The 13,623-nt window shown below is 45.2% G+C and overlaps 2 protein-coding genes across 3 annotated transcripts; both read left to right on the top strand.

The window, feature by feature from the left end:
• The first annotated feature begins 3,705 nt into the window (after positions 1-3,705).
• cibar1 (CBY1 interacting BAR domain containing 1) lies at positions 3,706-7,999 on the top strand. Of its 2 annotated transcripts, XM_054764538.1 has the most exons (9): positions 3,706-3,888; positions 4,276-4,510; positions 4,565-4,633; positions 4,705-4,806; positions 6,422-6,427; positions 6,520-6,624; positions 6,833-6,946; positions 7,030-7,149; positions 7,221-7,999. In XM_054764538.1, the coding sequence occupies exons 1-9, from the start codon at positions 3,860-3,862 to the stop codon at positions 7,320-7,322; spliced, it is 882 nt and encodes a 293-aa protein (XP_054620513.1). In that variant the 5' UTR covers positions 3,706-3,859; the 3' UTR covers positions 7,323-7,999. The 2 variants fall into 2 exon arrangements, 1 of the variants encoding a protein (XP_054620513.1); XR_008567241.1 differs by lacking the exons at positions 3,706-3,888; positions 4,276-4,510; positions 4,565-4,633; ... (1 more) ...; positions 7,030-7,149; positions 7,221-7,999 and having other exon boundaries at positions 4,856-6,624; positions 6,858-6,908.
• A 136-nt stretch (positions 8,000-8,135) lies between these two features.
• LOC129173532 (gastrula zinc finger protein XlCGF57.1-like) lies at positions 8,136-13,340 on the top strand. The gene is made up of 2 exons (XM_054764537.1): positions 8,136-8,659; positions 8,965-13,340. The coding sequence occupies exons 1-2, from the start codon at positions 8,299-8,301 to the stop codon at positions 9,843-9,845; spliced, it is 1,242 nt and encodes a 413-aa protein (XP_054620512.1). The 5' UTR covers positions 8,136-8,298; the 3' UTR covers positions 9,846-13,340.
• Positions 13,341-13,623: the final 283 nt, after the last annotated feature.

Here is a 13,623-nt window from a genome sequence, read left to right as displayed (position 1 = left end):
CAAGTGAATTTCCCTGCTGTGGGATTAATAAAGTACAATACACAATACACAATACACACATAAACAACATACACACATAGACAACATACACACTGTCAGGGAAATCCTTGCAGATAAGCAAGACAAGTACTGGACTGTATAACTACTCAAAGGAACAGACTCACACCAGCCAAGATTGTCTTTCACTCGAGTGGGACAGCAGAGTTCACACCTATATGTTTGCTCCTCCAGACTGTCAAAGTTCCGCCGACCGCGCCTGCTTTTTATTAAGTAGGAAGTAAAGTCACACAAAGAAATGGAAAATTACTGTAACAGGGTGAGGAGGGGGTCAGCTACTGGAGTAAGGTGAGGAGGGGGTGCTGACCCATAACCTATGACCTTGGCCATGTGCACAGCACATGGGCCAGCACATCTTATCACAAGGGAACTGCTTTGGTGTTTAAACACATTTTCATAACTGCACAAAATAGCTCTAACAAAGACTAACAAAGTCACCATGAGGGTCACCAGAGCTGCTGTGACTACAGTGCCCACACACCAGCGGCGATGTTGGTAGAATCGTTGTTCGTTGATTATTCTTCCTTAAAGGGGTGTGTTTGCCACGGAAAACCTTCTCTCCCACTGTGGTCTTTCGACAGGGGGAGTCGGAGTCTAGGTGATGGTCTCGCGGTGCTTTCTAGCCCAGGGGCCTGGCGTCGCTAGGTCCACCAGGGAAGTGTCGGAGCTTGCACTGGGATTGATGAATCCAGCCAGCTCGTCCCGTCACCTTTACTGCAGTTGGGGTGACAGCTATCACTTCAAGTGGACCATCCCAGCGTTCACTGTTCCACCGGGGTCGTTTCAGCACTTTCAGGAAGATCTGGTTACCAACTCAGACTTGGGTTGTCTGTGGAGCAGAAGATACTGGCAAGTCATTGTGTTTATGCACCTCCCTCTGCTCAAATATTTTCCTCATGTGGGCGGGTATAGACCCTCCCACGGGTGTCTGGCAACCTGTATGGTCACCCAAAAACAATTTCAAAGGGAGAAAGTGTCTTTCCCTCAGCTGGAACAATTCTCATTCCTGTCTCCACAAGTCCGATGCAGTCTGGCCATTGTTTTTTGTTTCTCTCATTGTTTTTACCAGTCTGGACTTAACAGTTCCATTTATCCTTTCCACTAGTCCTGCGGACTGTGGGTGATACACACAATGTCTTTTCGAGTCAATATGTTATAACTCTCCCACTTTTGTCACAGCTTCGTTCACAAAATGTGTACCATTATCACTCCTGATCACAGATGGAATGCCAAACGTGGGTATTATGCGGTTACATAATGCTTTTACAACAGTTTTTGCATCGGCATGTGCACTTGGAAAAAGTTCAACCCGTTTTGAAAATACATCAATGATCACCAAACAATATTGTTTTCCCTGTACTTTGTTTAGTTCAATGTAGTCCATGTGTATTGTGTGGAATGGTTCTGGTGGTGTTGGGAACTTTCCTCTTTTTTGGGCATAAATACCCTTGTGCATTATTTTTAACGCACCACCATCCCTCCTGTTGAGACATGACTCAATCCATGGCTCAATTTTGCAGCCCACTCAAACAATGATTTGGGTAACCATGGTTTCCCATCAGGTAGTGTACTTAACATGTTATTGTCAAGTCGTGCACCTTTGTTTTCCCAATAGGTTTTTTCAGCATGAGGTGCGTGTTTTTGTCTGCTAATGAGGATGTCATTTGTGTTTTCAGGTGTGGTTGGTGTATCACCAGAGGTTTGTGCAAGTGCTGTGTCAACTGGAGGGCCGCCATGTGCAGCCTCTTTAGCAGCCTTGTCTGCTAACCTGTTTCCAATAGTAATCGGGTCATTTCCTGTCAAATGTGCTTCACATTTGCAAATAGTCAATGTTCGAGGTAGTTGCACTGCCCACAGTAGTTGATGGCATACCCCACAATTGTGGTGAGCATGTGCAAGTCTCCACCAAACCTCAACCTGACCTGACAGACACACCCCTGTCAACAGGAGCTGTAGTTTTTGTGGATGGCTCAACTAGCAAAGATTGCACAGGAAAAAATAGAGTAGGATTTGCCATAACAACAACAAAAGACATCCTATATCAAGGCAAACTGAAATCCACTAATTCGGCCCAAGCTGCAGAGCTTTCAGCCCTCATAAAAGCATGCAAATTGTTTGAAGGGAAAGACGTCACCATATGGACTGACAGTCAATATGGTTACGGAGCTGTACATGTGTTTTGTCAACAATGGGCGAGAAGAGGTTTTAAAACTACCACAGGAAAAGATGTAGTACACAAAGACTTGCTGCAAGGTGCTGACCCACAACCTATGACCTTGGCCATGTGCTCAGCACATGGGCCAGCACATCTTATCACAAGGGAACTGCTTTGGTGTTTAAACACATTTTCATAACTGCACAAGATAGCTCGAACAAAGACTTCTTTCACACACACATAAACAACACATAGACACATAAACAACATACACACATAAACATCATACACACATAAACAACACATACACATAAACAACATATACACATAAACATCATACACACATAAACAACACATACACATAAACAACATACACACATAAACAACACAGACATAAACAACACAGACATAAACAACATACACACATAAACATACACACATAAACAACACATCGACATAAACAACACATAAACAACATACACACGAACGAAAAGAGTGAGTTGACTTCCTGCATGGGTGAGAAGGCCCCCCCCCCCTTCCTACAGAGGACAGACGGTAGAAGAAGATCCTGCAGAGGAACCCGTCACCATGTGGCTGCACATGAACGTCCTGGAGGGGGAACATATTGAACCAAAAGACCCCAGCTGACCCACTTCAGCAGCATCCTGTGGTCAGTGGACAGGTCCACTAGGATATTGTCTTCCTTGTGGGGGTTCTGAAGGACTGGGGGTGTGGGATCAGGCAGAAACTCTTGGTTTCTGATAGGCAGGATCACCTGGCCACACCCCTTTGCCCTTGAGATGAGGAACATTTTTATCATTTAACCTCACCTGACTGCAGTGACATTGGCTCCACCCCTTACAAATGGCCCGGCTTTAGTATCACGTCCACTTCCTGTTTGCCTCTGACTGGACCAAAATGTCACCTGTGACACAGGGTTCTGTCAGAAGCTCCACCCTCTTCTAGCTAGCCATTTTGTGTTGTAAAGTAGTGATGGAAATTTTGTCTCTTTTTAGAGACATATAGACACATATAGACAAACAAGCATTCACGCTCACATTCATACCTATGGACAATTTAGAGTCTCCAATGAAGCTAACATGCATGTTTTTGGAATGTGGGAGGAAACCGGAGTACCTGGAGAAAACCCACGCACGCACGGGGAGAACATGCCAACATGTCAACATGCTAACCACTAGACCACTGTGCGGCCCTACCAAATGATGTGTATTGTGTAAAATGAATTGTAATGTAAAAAAATACATGATATCAGATATTTATTAGAGAAATTGATTTATTTACACCTCAATGGGAAGCTATGTTATATTATAAACAAAACACAAAGACACATCTCAATACACAAATGAAGTCAAAATGGGTAAAATCTCTTGCAAATTTCTCACGAACGAATTGGCTCTAAGATCACTACAGCGTGTGTCACCCCGACCCTTCCGCTGCTCAATGTGTACACAGAGGCCAGTTTTGGAAAGACTCTGAGAAATCCAACTTTATCGTTGTACCTAAACGCAACCGAATCCATGGAAACCACGGAGTAGTTTGCTAGCCTGCTACTTGCTAACCTCGGTTAGCTTCCTCCGGCGGTGTCGCGTCGACGTTACGTTTGGTTGGTGAGTCTTCTCAGCGGGTATGAGTCGAACCCCCGACGCCCGAGCGAGGTATCATTTATAAATGTATACACTTTTCTGTCAAAGTCTTCTGGAACGGCTAATGTTACCGGACACGCGCTAGCCGTGCTGCTAACGCTTGTAGCTTAGCAGCCTTGAAGTTGAGCAGGTTTAAACGCGTAAAGTGACATTATTCATCTTTTTAAAGAGTTGAACACACTTGAGTTATATAGTATTAACTTTCATGTTGTGTTATAAACAATAGGACATTAAATAAACACTTAAAGTGACAGTATTGATCTTTTTAACTTGTATGTGTTAGCTGTCATATTGTGTTGTAATGAATAAGAGGTGTTTTCTACAGGGAAATAAAACATAAACACATAAAGTGATGTTATATATTAGCTGTCATTACACAATAAGAGGTGTTTCCTACAGGGACAATCAGACCAAGAGGATCCAGGAGAGGATCAGCAACGTGGAGAAACATTTCGGGGAGATGTGCCAGGTGTTTGCCGCCTACGGGCGTAAAGCCGCACGGCTTCGTGACAAGGCCGACCTCCTGGTGCGGGAGATTGGTGCGTACGCCGACACCGAGACGCCGAGCCTCAAGAGCGGCCTGAAGCTGTTTGCGGACCACCTGGCAAAGATTCAGGACTACCGGCAAGCGGAGGTAAGTGTTGTGTGCGTCGTGACGTGGTCGCGTGTTGACGTGTTGACCTTTCAGGTGGAACGCCTGGAGGCCAGGGTGATCGAGCCGTTGAAAGGCTACGGCGCGGTGGTGAGACGTAAAAGGGTGAGTGCTCCGCATTCCAAATAGCACGGCAAACGCTGCGTCGTCACGGAAACGCGCCCCTTTGGCCACAGGAGGACGTGAAGGCCACTCAGAGCGCCAGAACCCGAGAATCCAAACAACTGGATCAGCTGGAAAGGACTCGCCAGCGGAACCCGTCCAACCGTCAAGTCATCGTATCCTTCACAGGGTGGAGGGGCTTAACTTCAAAGACTGAATAGACTACTGTGGACACTATTAGACTGCATGGAGTACTATGTACACGATGTAGACCGCATGGAGTACTATGTAGAGTATATAGAGTATAGAGTACTATGTAGAGTATATAAAGTACACAGTAAAGAGTACTCCAACTATAGGGGGATCACACTCCTCAGCCTCCCTGGGAAAGTCTATTCCAGGGTGCTGGAGAGAAGGGTACGACCGTTAATCGAACCTCGGCTACAGGAGGTGCAATGTGGTTTTCGTCCTGGTCGCGGAACACTGGACCAGCTCTACACCCTTGCAAGGGTCCTGGAGGGTACTTGGGAGTTTGCCCAACCGGTCTACATGTGCTTTGTGGACCTGGAAAAGGCATTCGCCGTGTCCCTCGCGGTGTCCTGTGGGGGGTGCTCCGGGAGTATGGGATTGGTGGCGCGCTACTACGTGCCATTCAGTCCTTGTACAACCGGAGCAGGAGCCTGGTTCGCATTGCCAGTAGTAAGTCAAGCCTGTTTCCGGTGAACGTTGGCCTCCGCCAAGGCTGCCCTTTGTCACCGATTCTGTTCATAATTTTCATGGGCAGAATTTCTAGGTGCAGCCAAGGTGTCGAGGGAGTCCAGTTCGGGGGCACTAGGATCTCATCTCTGCTATTTGCAGACGATGTGGTCCTGATGGCCTCATCGGGCTGTGACCTGCAGCGTTTACTGGGACGGTTTGCATCTGAGTGTGAAGCTTCTGGGATGAGACACAGCACCTCCAAATCCGAGGCCATGGTTCTCAGTCGGAAAAGGGTGGATTGCTCCTTCCGGGTTGGGAATGAGGTCCTGCCCCAGGTGGAGGAGTTCAAGTATCTCGGGGTCTTGTTCACGAGTGAGGGAAGGTTGGAGCGTGAGGTCGATAGGCGGATCGGCGCAGCGTCTGCAGTAATGTGGTCGCTGTACCGGACCGTCGTGGTGAAGAGAGAGCTGAGCCGGAAGGCAAAGCTCTCAATTTACCGTTCAATCTATGTTCCCACCCTCACCTATGGTCATGAGCTTTGGGTCATGACCGAAAGAACGAGATTGCGGATACAAGCGGCTGAAATGAGTTTTCTTCGTAGGGTAGCGGGACTCACCCTAAGAGACAGGGGGAGGAGCTTGGTTATCCGGGAGGAGCTCAGAGTAGAGCCGCTGCTCCTTCACATCGAGAGGAGCCAGCTGAGGTGGCTCGGGCATCTAGTCCGGATGCCTCCCGGACGCCTCCCTGGTGAGGTGTTTCGGGCATGCCCAGCCGGGAGAAGGCCCCGGGAAAGACCTAGGACACGCTGGAGGGATTATGTCTCACAGCTGGCCTGGGAACGCCTTGGTGTCCTCCCGGTGGAGCTGGAGGAGGTGGTCGGGGACCGGGAAGTCTGGGCTTCCCTACTGAGACTGCTGCCCCTGCGACCCGGACCCGGATGAGCAGAGGAAAATGGAATGGAATGGAGTAAAGAGTACTATGTAGAGTATATAGAGTACTATGTGGAGTATATAGAGTACACAGTAAAGTGTACTATGTAGAGTAGTTGGTGAAGACGTGAATGAAGTCAGGCTCCCTTGACCCCGCCTTCAGTCTCAGGTGTGTTGCGTGTTTTCCCCGCCCATCGGTGACGTGTGAGCGTACCAAGGCTGGTGCGGCATTTGTGTTGATGTTCCTCTCGTGTGCATCAGGCTGAGAGCGAGTTGCAGCGAGCCACCATGGACGCCACGCGCACCACACGCCAACTGGAGGAGACCATGGACGAGTTTGAGAAGCAAAAGATCCGAGACATCAAGGTAGGCGAAGGCGGGCTGGAGATGGCGCTCCATCATGTCCGTCATCATGCCCATGATGTCCATCCTCTCCATCATCATGTCCATGATGTCCATCATTTTGTCCATGATGTCCATCATCATGCCCATGATGTCCATCCTCTCCATCATCATGTCCATGATGTCCATCATCATCTCCATGATGGCTGAGGTGTTTGTTTGCTCCTCATAGAAGATCCTGTGTGACTTTGTGACAGTGGAGATGTCCTTCCACGCCAAGGCCTTGGAGTTCTACACGCTAGCCTATCAGAGCATCCAGATTGTGGACGAGGAGGAGGACCTGAAGGTAGGCTCCGCCCACCCACCTTCCAAGGATGCTCCCTCAGGTGTCATGTGACCCAAAACACTGCCCCCCGTGGACTCTGTCAGGTGTTCAGGAGTTCGCTGCACCCTCCTGATTACCCAACGCGCTTCGACATCGTGCGAGCCAATTCCAGAACATCGCTGGACAGGACCACCTCCTTCCTGTCTGCATCGGGACCTTTCCAGGTAGGTCCCTCCCTCTTTGGCTGTCCCACTCTCACCTTCTGCGCTCTGACCCCTTCTGGTGGTCTCCATAGCAACAGAGAGCATCTGGACGCCCAGTGAGCAGACAGGAAGAAGAGGTGGATGATGAAGACTCTGAGGAAGATGAGGATGAAGACTCTGAACATGAACCTTGATGAAGAAAGCGCCGCCCATTTGGGTGATTTGCTCAGTATTGTAGTTAGTTTCTCTTTGAATTTGTTTGTTTTGCTTTTTCTTTGGCTTTTTGTGAGGGCTGCTAGTGATGGCAAAGAGGAAAAGTCTTCTTTTTTATTTAAAAGCTTTATTTGCTTGAGCAGCAGCAATACAATGCCTTTTACATCAGAATGCAATTATGATACTTTTGACATAGAAATCATGTCATGGTCTACAGCCGTGCTGAAATCATGTCATGGTCTCTGACATGATTTCATTATTATTCATGCATATTATTCATTCATTATTACAATGATGTTTGTAAAAGGAAGCTAGGTATAAGTGGGTGATTGCAGAGTTCAACAAGGGAAAGAAGGAACCACGGCTGGAAAGTCCACAGTCAACCAGTCCAGTACTGTACATACACCATATAGACACTGTGGACCGGTCCAGTACTGTATTTAGACCGTATAGACACTGTGGAGTTCCTGTGTCCTTCTGTTTTTGAAATCCTTTTTGAATGTCCTCTGCGTCTTTGCTTCTAGATTTGTTGATATTTTGTAATATAACAAGTACAAATGTCATTGGCGGGCCAAGTGTTGTGCCTTTTAGTCATCAAATATGTTTACCTATTTTAGGCATAATCAAACATAATAAAAAATGCTGTATAGGTTATAGATTATAGATAGTATTTCGTAATATAACAATGCTGTATAGGTTATAGATTATAGATAGTATTTAGTAATACAGTATAACAATGCTGTATAGGTTAGATTATAGATAGTATTTAGTAATATAACAATGCTGTATGGGTTATACATTATAGATAGTATTTAGTAATATAACTGCTGTGTAGGTTATACATTATAGATAGTATTTAGTAATATAACTGCTGTGTAGGTTATACATTATAGATAGTATTTAGTAATATAACAATGCTGTAACAATACAGAGCAGGTATACGTTAAGTGGATTGAAATGATAAGGCATCTGACTAACCTATTATTATTTCAGTATAACGTCCTGGTTTTCAGTCATGAAAAATGGTCACCCTACTGGAGTCACCAATCAACGCTTGCGCATGCGCGACATCACGTGACAAGGAAGTGGGAGTGTTTACGTTCCGCTTGTGGTGGGAGAATGTTTCATGAATCTAGCGGTCAAATGTCGACGGAAGAATGGCGGACTCTGCGCTCGGTGGTCGAGCAGCACATCGTCCGGCTGCTGGAGGAGCGTCGAGGCCGGGACGTATCGCAGCTGAAGCGGATGGTCCTGGAGCGGATCACCGCTGTCGTGGAGCACATCTTCACTGAGTACCAGGCTGGTGGAGCAGCCGGAGGTCAGTAGGATAACATCAGCTACGTTTCTACTCGACAAGATGAAGGAATTTTACGCCACACATTGATGGTCAATTAGATACCAACTATTATTGTGACTGTTGTTATTCTGTGTATTTACTGCTCGTGTGTGTACGATGTTGTAAAAATAGTTGAAAAAGGTCAGCCATGTTGGTTGTTACTACAAGTGTTGGGCAAGATGCTTCCCAGCATTTTATTTCTTTATTTCACTTTATTTCTTTCTTGTTTATTAGTTAGTTTTATTGTTAGCAGCCAATCACAGTGCACGTGTTCGCCTCCATTACAGAGGCTCCGCCCAGTACACCATCACATGATCAGCATGCTCCAGAAGGCCATGGTAGTGTCGTGCTGCAGCACTGCCGAGAGTGCAAGAAGCGCATTGACAAGCATTCTGAGGAGGCGGAGCCTTTGTGCGACCTGTGCCGGAATAAGTGTGCCTTCGATCGACCCCACACGGACCAGAAAGGAGCTAAGCTACATACGCGTACCCTCCGGGTGGAGATGGTCCAGACGAGAATGCAACAGCCGTTGGTGTGCAAAGAGTGCGGCAAGGACTTTCCCAGGAAGAGCTCGCTGGAGCGCCATGTGAAACTGCACGCTGGCGATAGGCCGTTCATCTGCGAGTACTGTGGCAAGACCTTTATGGAGAAGGCGGTCCTCAAGCGGCACCTGAAGAATCACACTGGTGGAAGGCCCCGCATCCATGCATGCGACGTGTGCGGTAAGAAGTTCACCATGAGCCAACATCTGCACGTGCACAAGAGGATCCATACTGGCGAGAAGCCGTACACTTGCCAGGTTTGCGGCAAGAACTTTCGGCAGGTGGGCAACTTGGACTCGCACATGAAGATCCACACGGGAGAGAAAGGTTTCATCTGCAGCCTCTGCGGGAAGAGCTTCCGCCAGAAGATCTCACTGGAGACGCATGAGAGGTTCCACAGGAAGGACAAAGTGTACAACTGTCATGCGTGCACCAAGAGCTTCGTGCAGAAGGTGGACCTGAAGCGACACATGCTGACGCACTCAGGCGAGAAACCGCACGCCTGCCCCGCATGCGGCAAGTGCTACCAGGAGAAACGCTCGTTGGACGCGCACATGAAGGTGCACGCTGCCGCCAAACGCCCGACTGTCACCTGTGAAGGTCACGCAGACTTGCTGCAGCTGTGAGGGAGGACCTCTAGGCACGACAACACAACACAAGCCCCATGACATCTGCAGGAAGTGGAAAGACTAATGTCCTAAAGATGGACACTTGAATGCCATCCATCCATTATCTGTACCTCTTGTCCTCACTAGGGTCACCAGTGTGCTAGAGCCAATCCCAGCTGTCTTCCGCCAAGAAGACACTTGGCCAAGAATTCAAATATACGTTAGTGCAAGCTGCAATTACACTTTTTTAGCTGCTACCATGGACTTTATTTGACATGTTAGTAATGTCACAGTCCGTCTAGTCCCTCATCATACAATCAGACCCCAAACACTCAATCAAAATGTTAACACCAGCTGAAAAATGGCATGAATGTACAATTTGCACTGTTGGATCTTACTGAGGTTCTAAGTAGAGCTTCAAAATGCAAAAAGAAGAAATAAAAAGCAATTTATTGCAAAGAAGCATTGAAGTGAAATAGGCTGTTGATCAAACGTTGTAGAGCACAGCCTTCAAAAGGCAAAATGTTGGTGAAAATGTGGATTGAATGTGATTTAGTGTCAGGTATTCACACTGTCATCATCTCAATGGCAAAGGCAAAAAAGCTTTCTCTCTTTGAAGAGAGGTTTTAAGTGGCAGCACTGAGGCTGCTCTTCTGGGGGTTTTTAATGATCTTTTCACTACAGATTCTGGCAGCTCTGCCGCCCTTTTCTCAGCCTTTGATACAGTGGACCATGGTATCCTGTCACATTTGGACCTACAGTATATGTGGGTCTTAAAGGAACTGTTCTCCAGGGGTTTCGGTCCTATTTATCTGGAAGGTCATTTTCTGTCACTATGGGCAACTTTAATTCCAAAGTGGCTAGTCTTGATTGTGGTGTACCTCAAGACTCCATTTTGGGCCCAGTCTTGTTTGCACTGTACATGGTCCCCTTGGGGTCAATTATTTCTAAATACAATGTTACATTTCATTGCTTTGCAGATGATCTGCAAATCTATCTACCTTTGAAATCAGGTACAGACTCCTTTTCTGCCCGATTGAACTGTCTTAAGGGTATTAAGCAGTGGATGTCTTTCAACTTCCTTAAGCTTAATGAGAAAAAAACAGAAATTCTTATTTTTGGCAATCCTGCTCTTTTAGATGGTGTGGACAGTGCACTTGGCCCATTACCATCTTACTGAGGACTGCAGATGGAAATTAGCTTTGAGCTAAATCTGGTGCAGACATCTTTTTAATGAAACTGCACATTGTCCTTAATAAACTAAACTAAACTGTCAACCACATGTAAGAAACCTTGGTGTGCTTTTAAACTGTGTAAACAACTGAATGCTGTGGTCCAGGCTTGTGTTTTCCACCTGAGACAGTTGGCGAAGATAAAACCTTACCTTCCCACTGACGTCTTTGAGCATGTTCTTCATTTATTTATGACTTGCCGCCTAGACTACTGTAATTCCTTGTATGGATCACTCATCCATACATCGTCTCCAGCTGGTTCAAAACCCCAATCCTGGCCTCTCTACACTGGTTATCGTACTTGTTACTTACAGGATCCAGTTCAAAATTCTTCTTTTGGTTTTTAAATGGTTGAATGGTCTGGCTCCCTCATACTTATCTGACTTACTGACCGTTTATGTTCCTGCCAGAACTATGAGGTCCAGCTCACAGCTCCTTTTAACCATTCCCAGATCTAATCTTAAATCTCGGGGTGATGGCACCTTTTCTGTCGCTGGTCCGAGACTTTGGAATGGACCGCCCCTAAACATTAGATCTGCCCAGTCACTGGAGCGTTTTAAATCTTTATTGAAATCTTAGTTTTATGGACTGGCTTTCAACACAGATTAACCTGCGCATTGTTTTGATTGTTGTTGGGTGTTTTTTTAAATCTTGTATTGTTTTTTTATTGTGTTTTTTAAATTGTTTTATTAGTGTCATTAATTTGGTCCATTGTTTTTACCTCTCGGTTGTACAATCTATTGTTAAGTGTGTTGTGTAGTTTTGTGTTTCATTGGCAGTTGTACAGCACTTTGGAAATGTGCTATATAAATACATTTGACCTTGGGATTGTTGAGCTGCACAAGCAAGGCCTCTCTCTCGCAGCGCGCCATTGCTGCTGAGGTTAGACGCGGTAAGACAGTCATTTCAAACTTCTGAAAAACATCCTGAGGCTCATGCAACAAAAAAGTCAAGCAGTAGACCCAAAAAAAAGACAAGACACGGGACCATCCTCGGCCCATATGAATGGTACTACTGGTGCCGAGTGCAGTCCGATAACCATCAGACGGCATCTGCCAGAGAAGAAACATCTTCAAAGGCCTGGTCTCCTTCAGGGTTTGGAATTAGCAGGAGAGCAACAAACATGGGACATTGAAAGGTGGAAGAACATTTAATTCTCCCTTGACGGTCCTGATGGCTTCCAACGTTACTGGCATGACAAGGAGATCCCACCTGAGATGTTTTCCACCGTCATGATCCTTCAATGGAACAATGGAGCTTCAGGTTGTGCAGGGGCGTCAAACGGCAGATGGCTATGTGGAGATGTCGCAGGGCGCATCCTTCATGGCTGAAGGCCCTCGTCTGTGTGGTAATATCTGGATTTTTCAATAGGACAACGCTGCACTTCATACAGTAAAGAGGAATAAGCACACTCTTTTTGACCATCCCCTCATTTAAACCCAGTGGAGAACATTTGGGGATGGATTTACAAAAATGGACATGAGTTCCAGAGGAGTGAAGGCATCTTCAGAATCTGGAGCAACATTCCCACTAGCCTCCTGGAAACACTCGCATCAAGCACGCCCAAACCCATTTTTCACCTCATTAGCAAGAATGGCACAGCTACTCATTATTCCTTTTTTTTTTTTTTTTTTTTTTTTTTTTAGCAGGATTTTGTTTTTTAATTATGGTGTTAAACTTTTGATCAGCTGATGAACAGCCTATTTTACTTTAATGCTTCTTTGCAATCAATAAATTGCTTTTAGTTCCATTCCCATTTCTTCTTTTTGCAATACACCCTTTTGCAGCTGATAATTGTTTATTTCTTTACAGATGAAAGACATTGAAATGAATGATGGCAGCCAAACAAAATTTTGAAGAAAGGAAATAATTTTTTTTTTTTTAAGTGTGAAATCACGCCAATACGAAGGGAATTGTTTAGTGCTGTGTGCGATTCCATGGCTTCGCCTTGTCAGCAGTGTCTGGACCAGAACGGATGTCAGTTTGAGAACAGGCGGTGACAAAACAATAAAATGATGTTTGTAAATTACATTTTGAAAACTGAACAAATGATAAACATCCAGTTTACAATTATTTCAAGTGTATTAGCTATTTACAGTTTTTTGGGACACCCTATATATATATTTGTATATATATATATATATATATATATATATAGATATAGATATACTGCACACACACATATATATATATATATATATTATATATAATATATATAGTATTATTATATATTATATTATATATTATATTATTATATATATATAATGTATTATTTTACATTATGTTGTTCCTGTCAGAAGCCACAAGTGATGTCATCTTCAGTGCTTGTATTGTTTAATCAGGTTTTAGGAGACCATCTACACTTGAATATACCTCTGTAATTATTTTACGTTGTGCGTCGACGTTGTGTTGTATTTTGTATTTTTTAGTCAAGTTTATAAACATTTTCCATCAATTAAAAGCAACCAGTTTGATATATCTGTAATTTTTGCACTAAATGAGCTTTTGCATTTTATTTGATATTTTTATACCAGTAATCGGACCCGAGTAACATTTCGTTAAAG

This window comes from Dunckerocampus dactyliophorus, chromosome 20 (assembly GCF_027744805.1).
Source record: "Dunckerocampus dactyliophorus isolate RoL2022-P2 chromosome 20, RoL_Ddac_1.1, whole genome shotgun sequence".
Classification (NCBI taxonomy): domain Eukaryota; kingdom Metazoa; phylum Chordata; class Actinopteri; order Syngnathiformes; family Syngnathidae; genus Dunckerocampus; species Dunckerocampus dactyliophorus.
The sequence above is the reverse complement of the archived record's forward strand: the minus strand, read 5'-3'. Positions and strand labels throughout refer to the sequence as shown.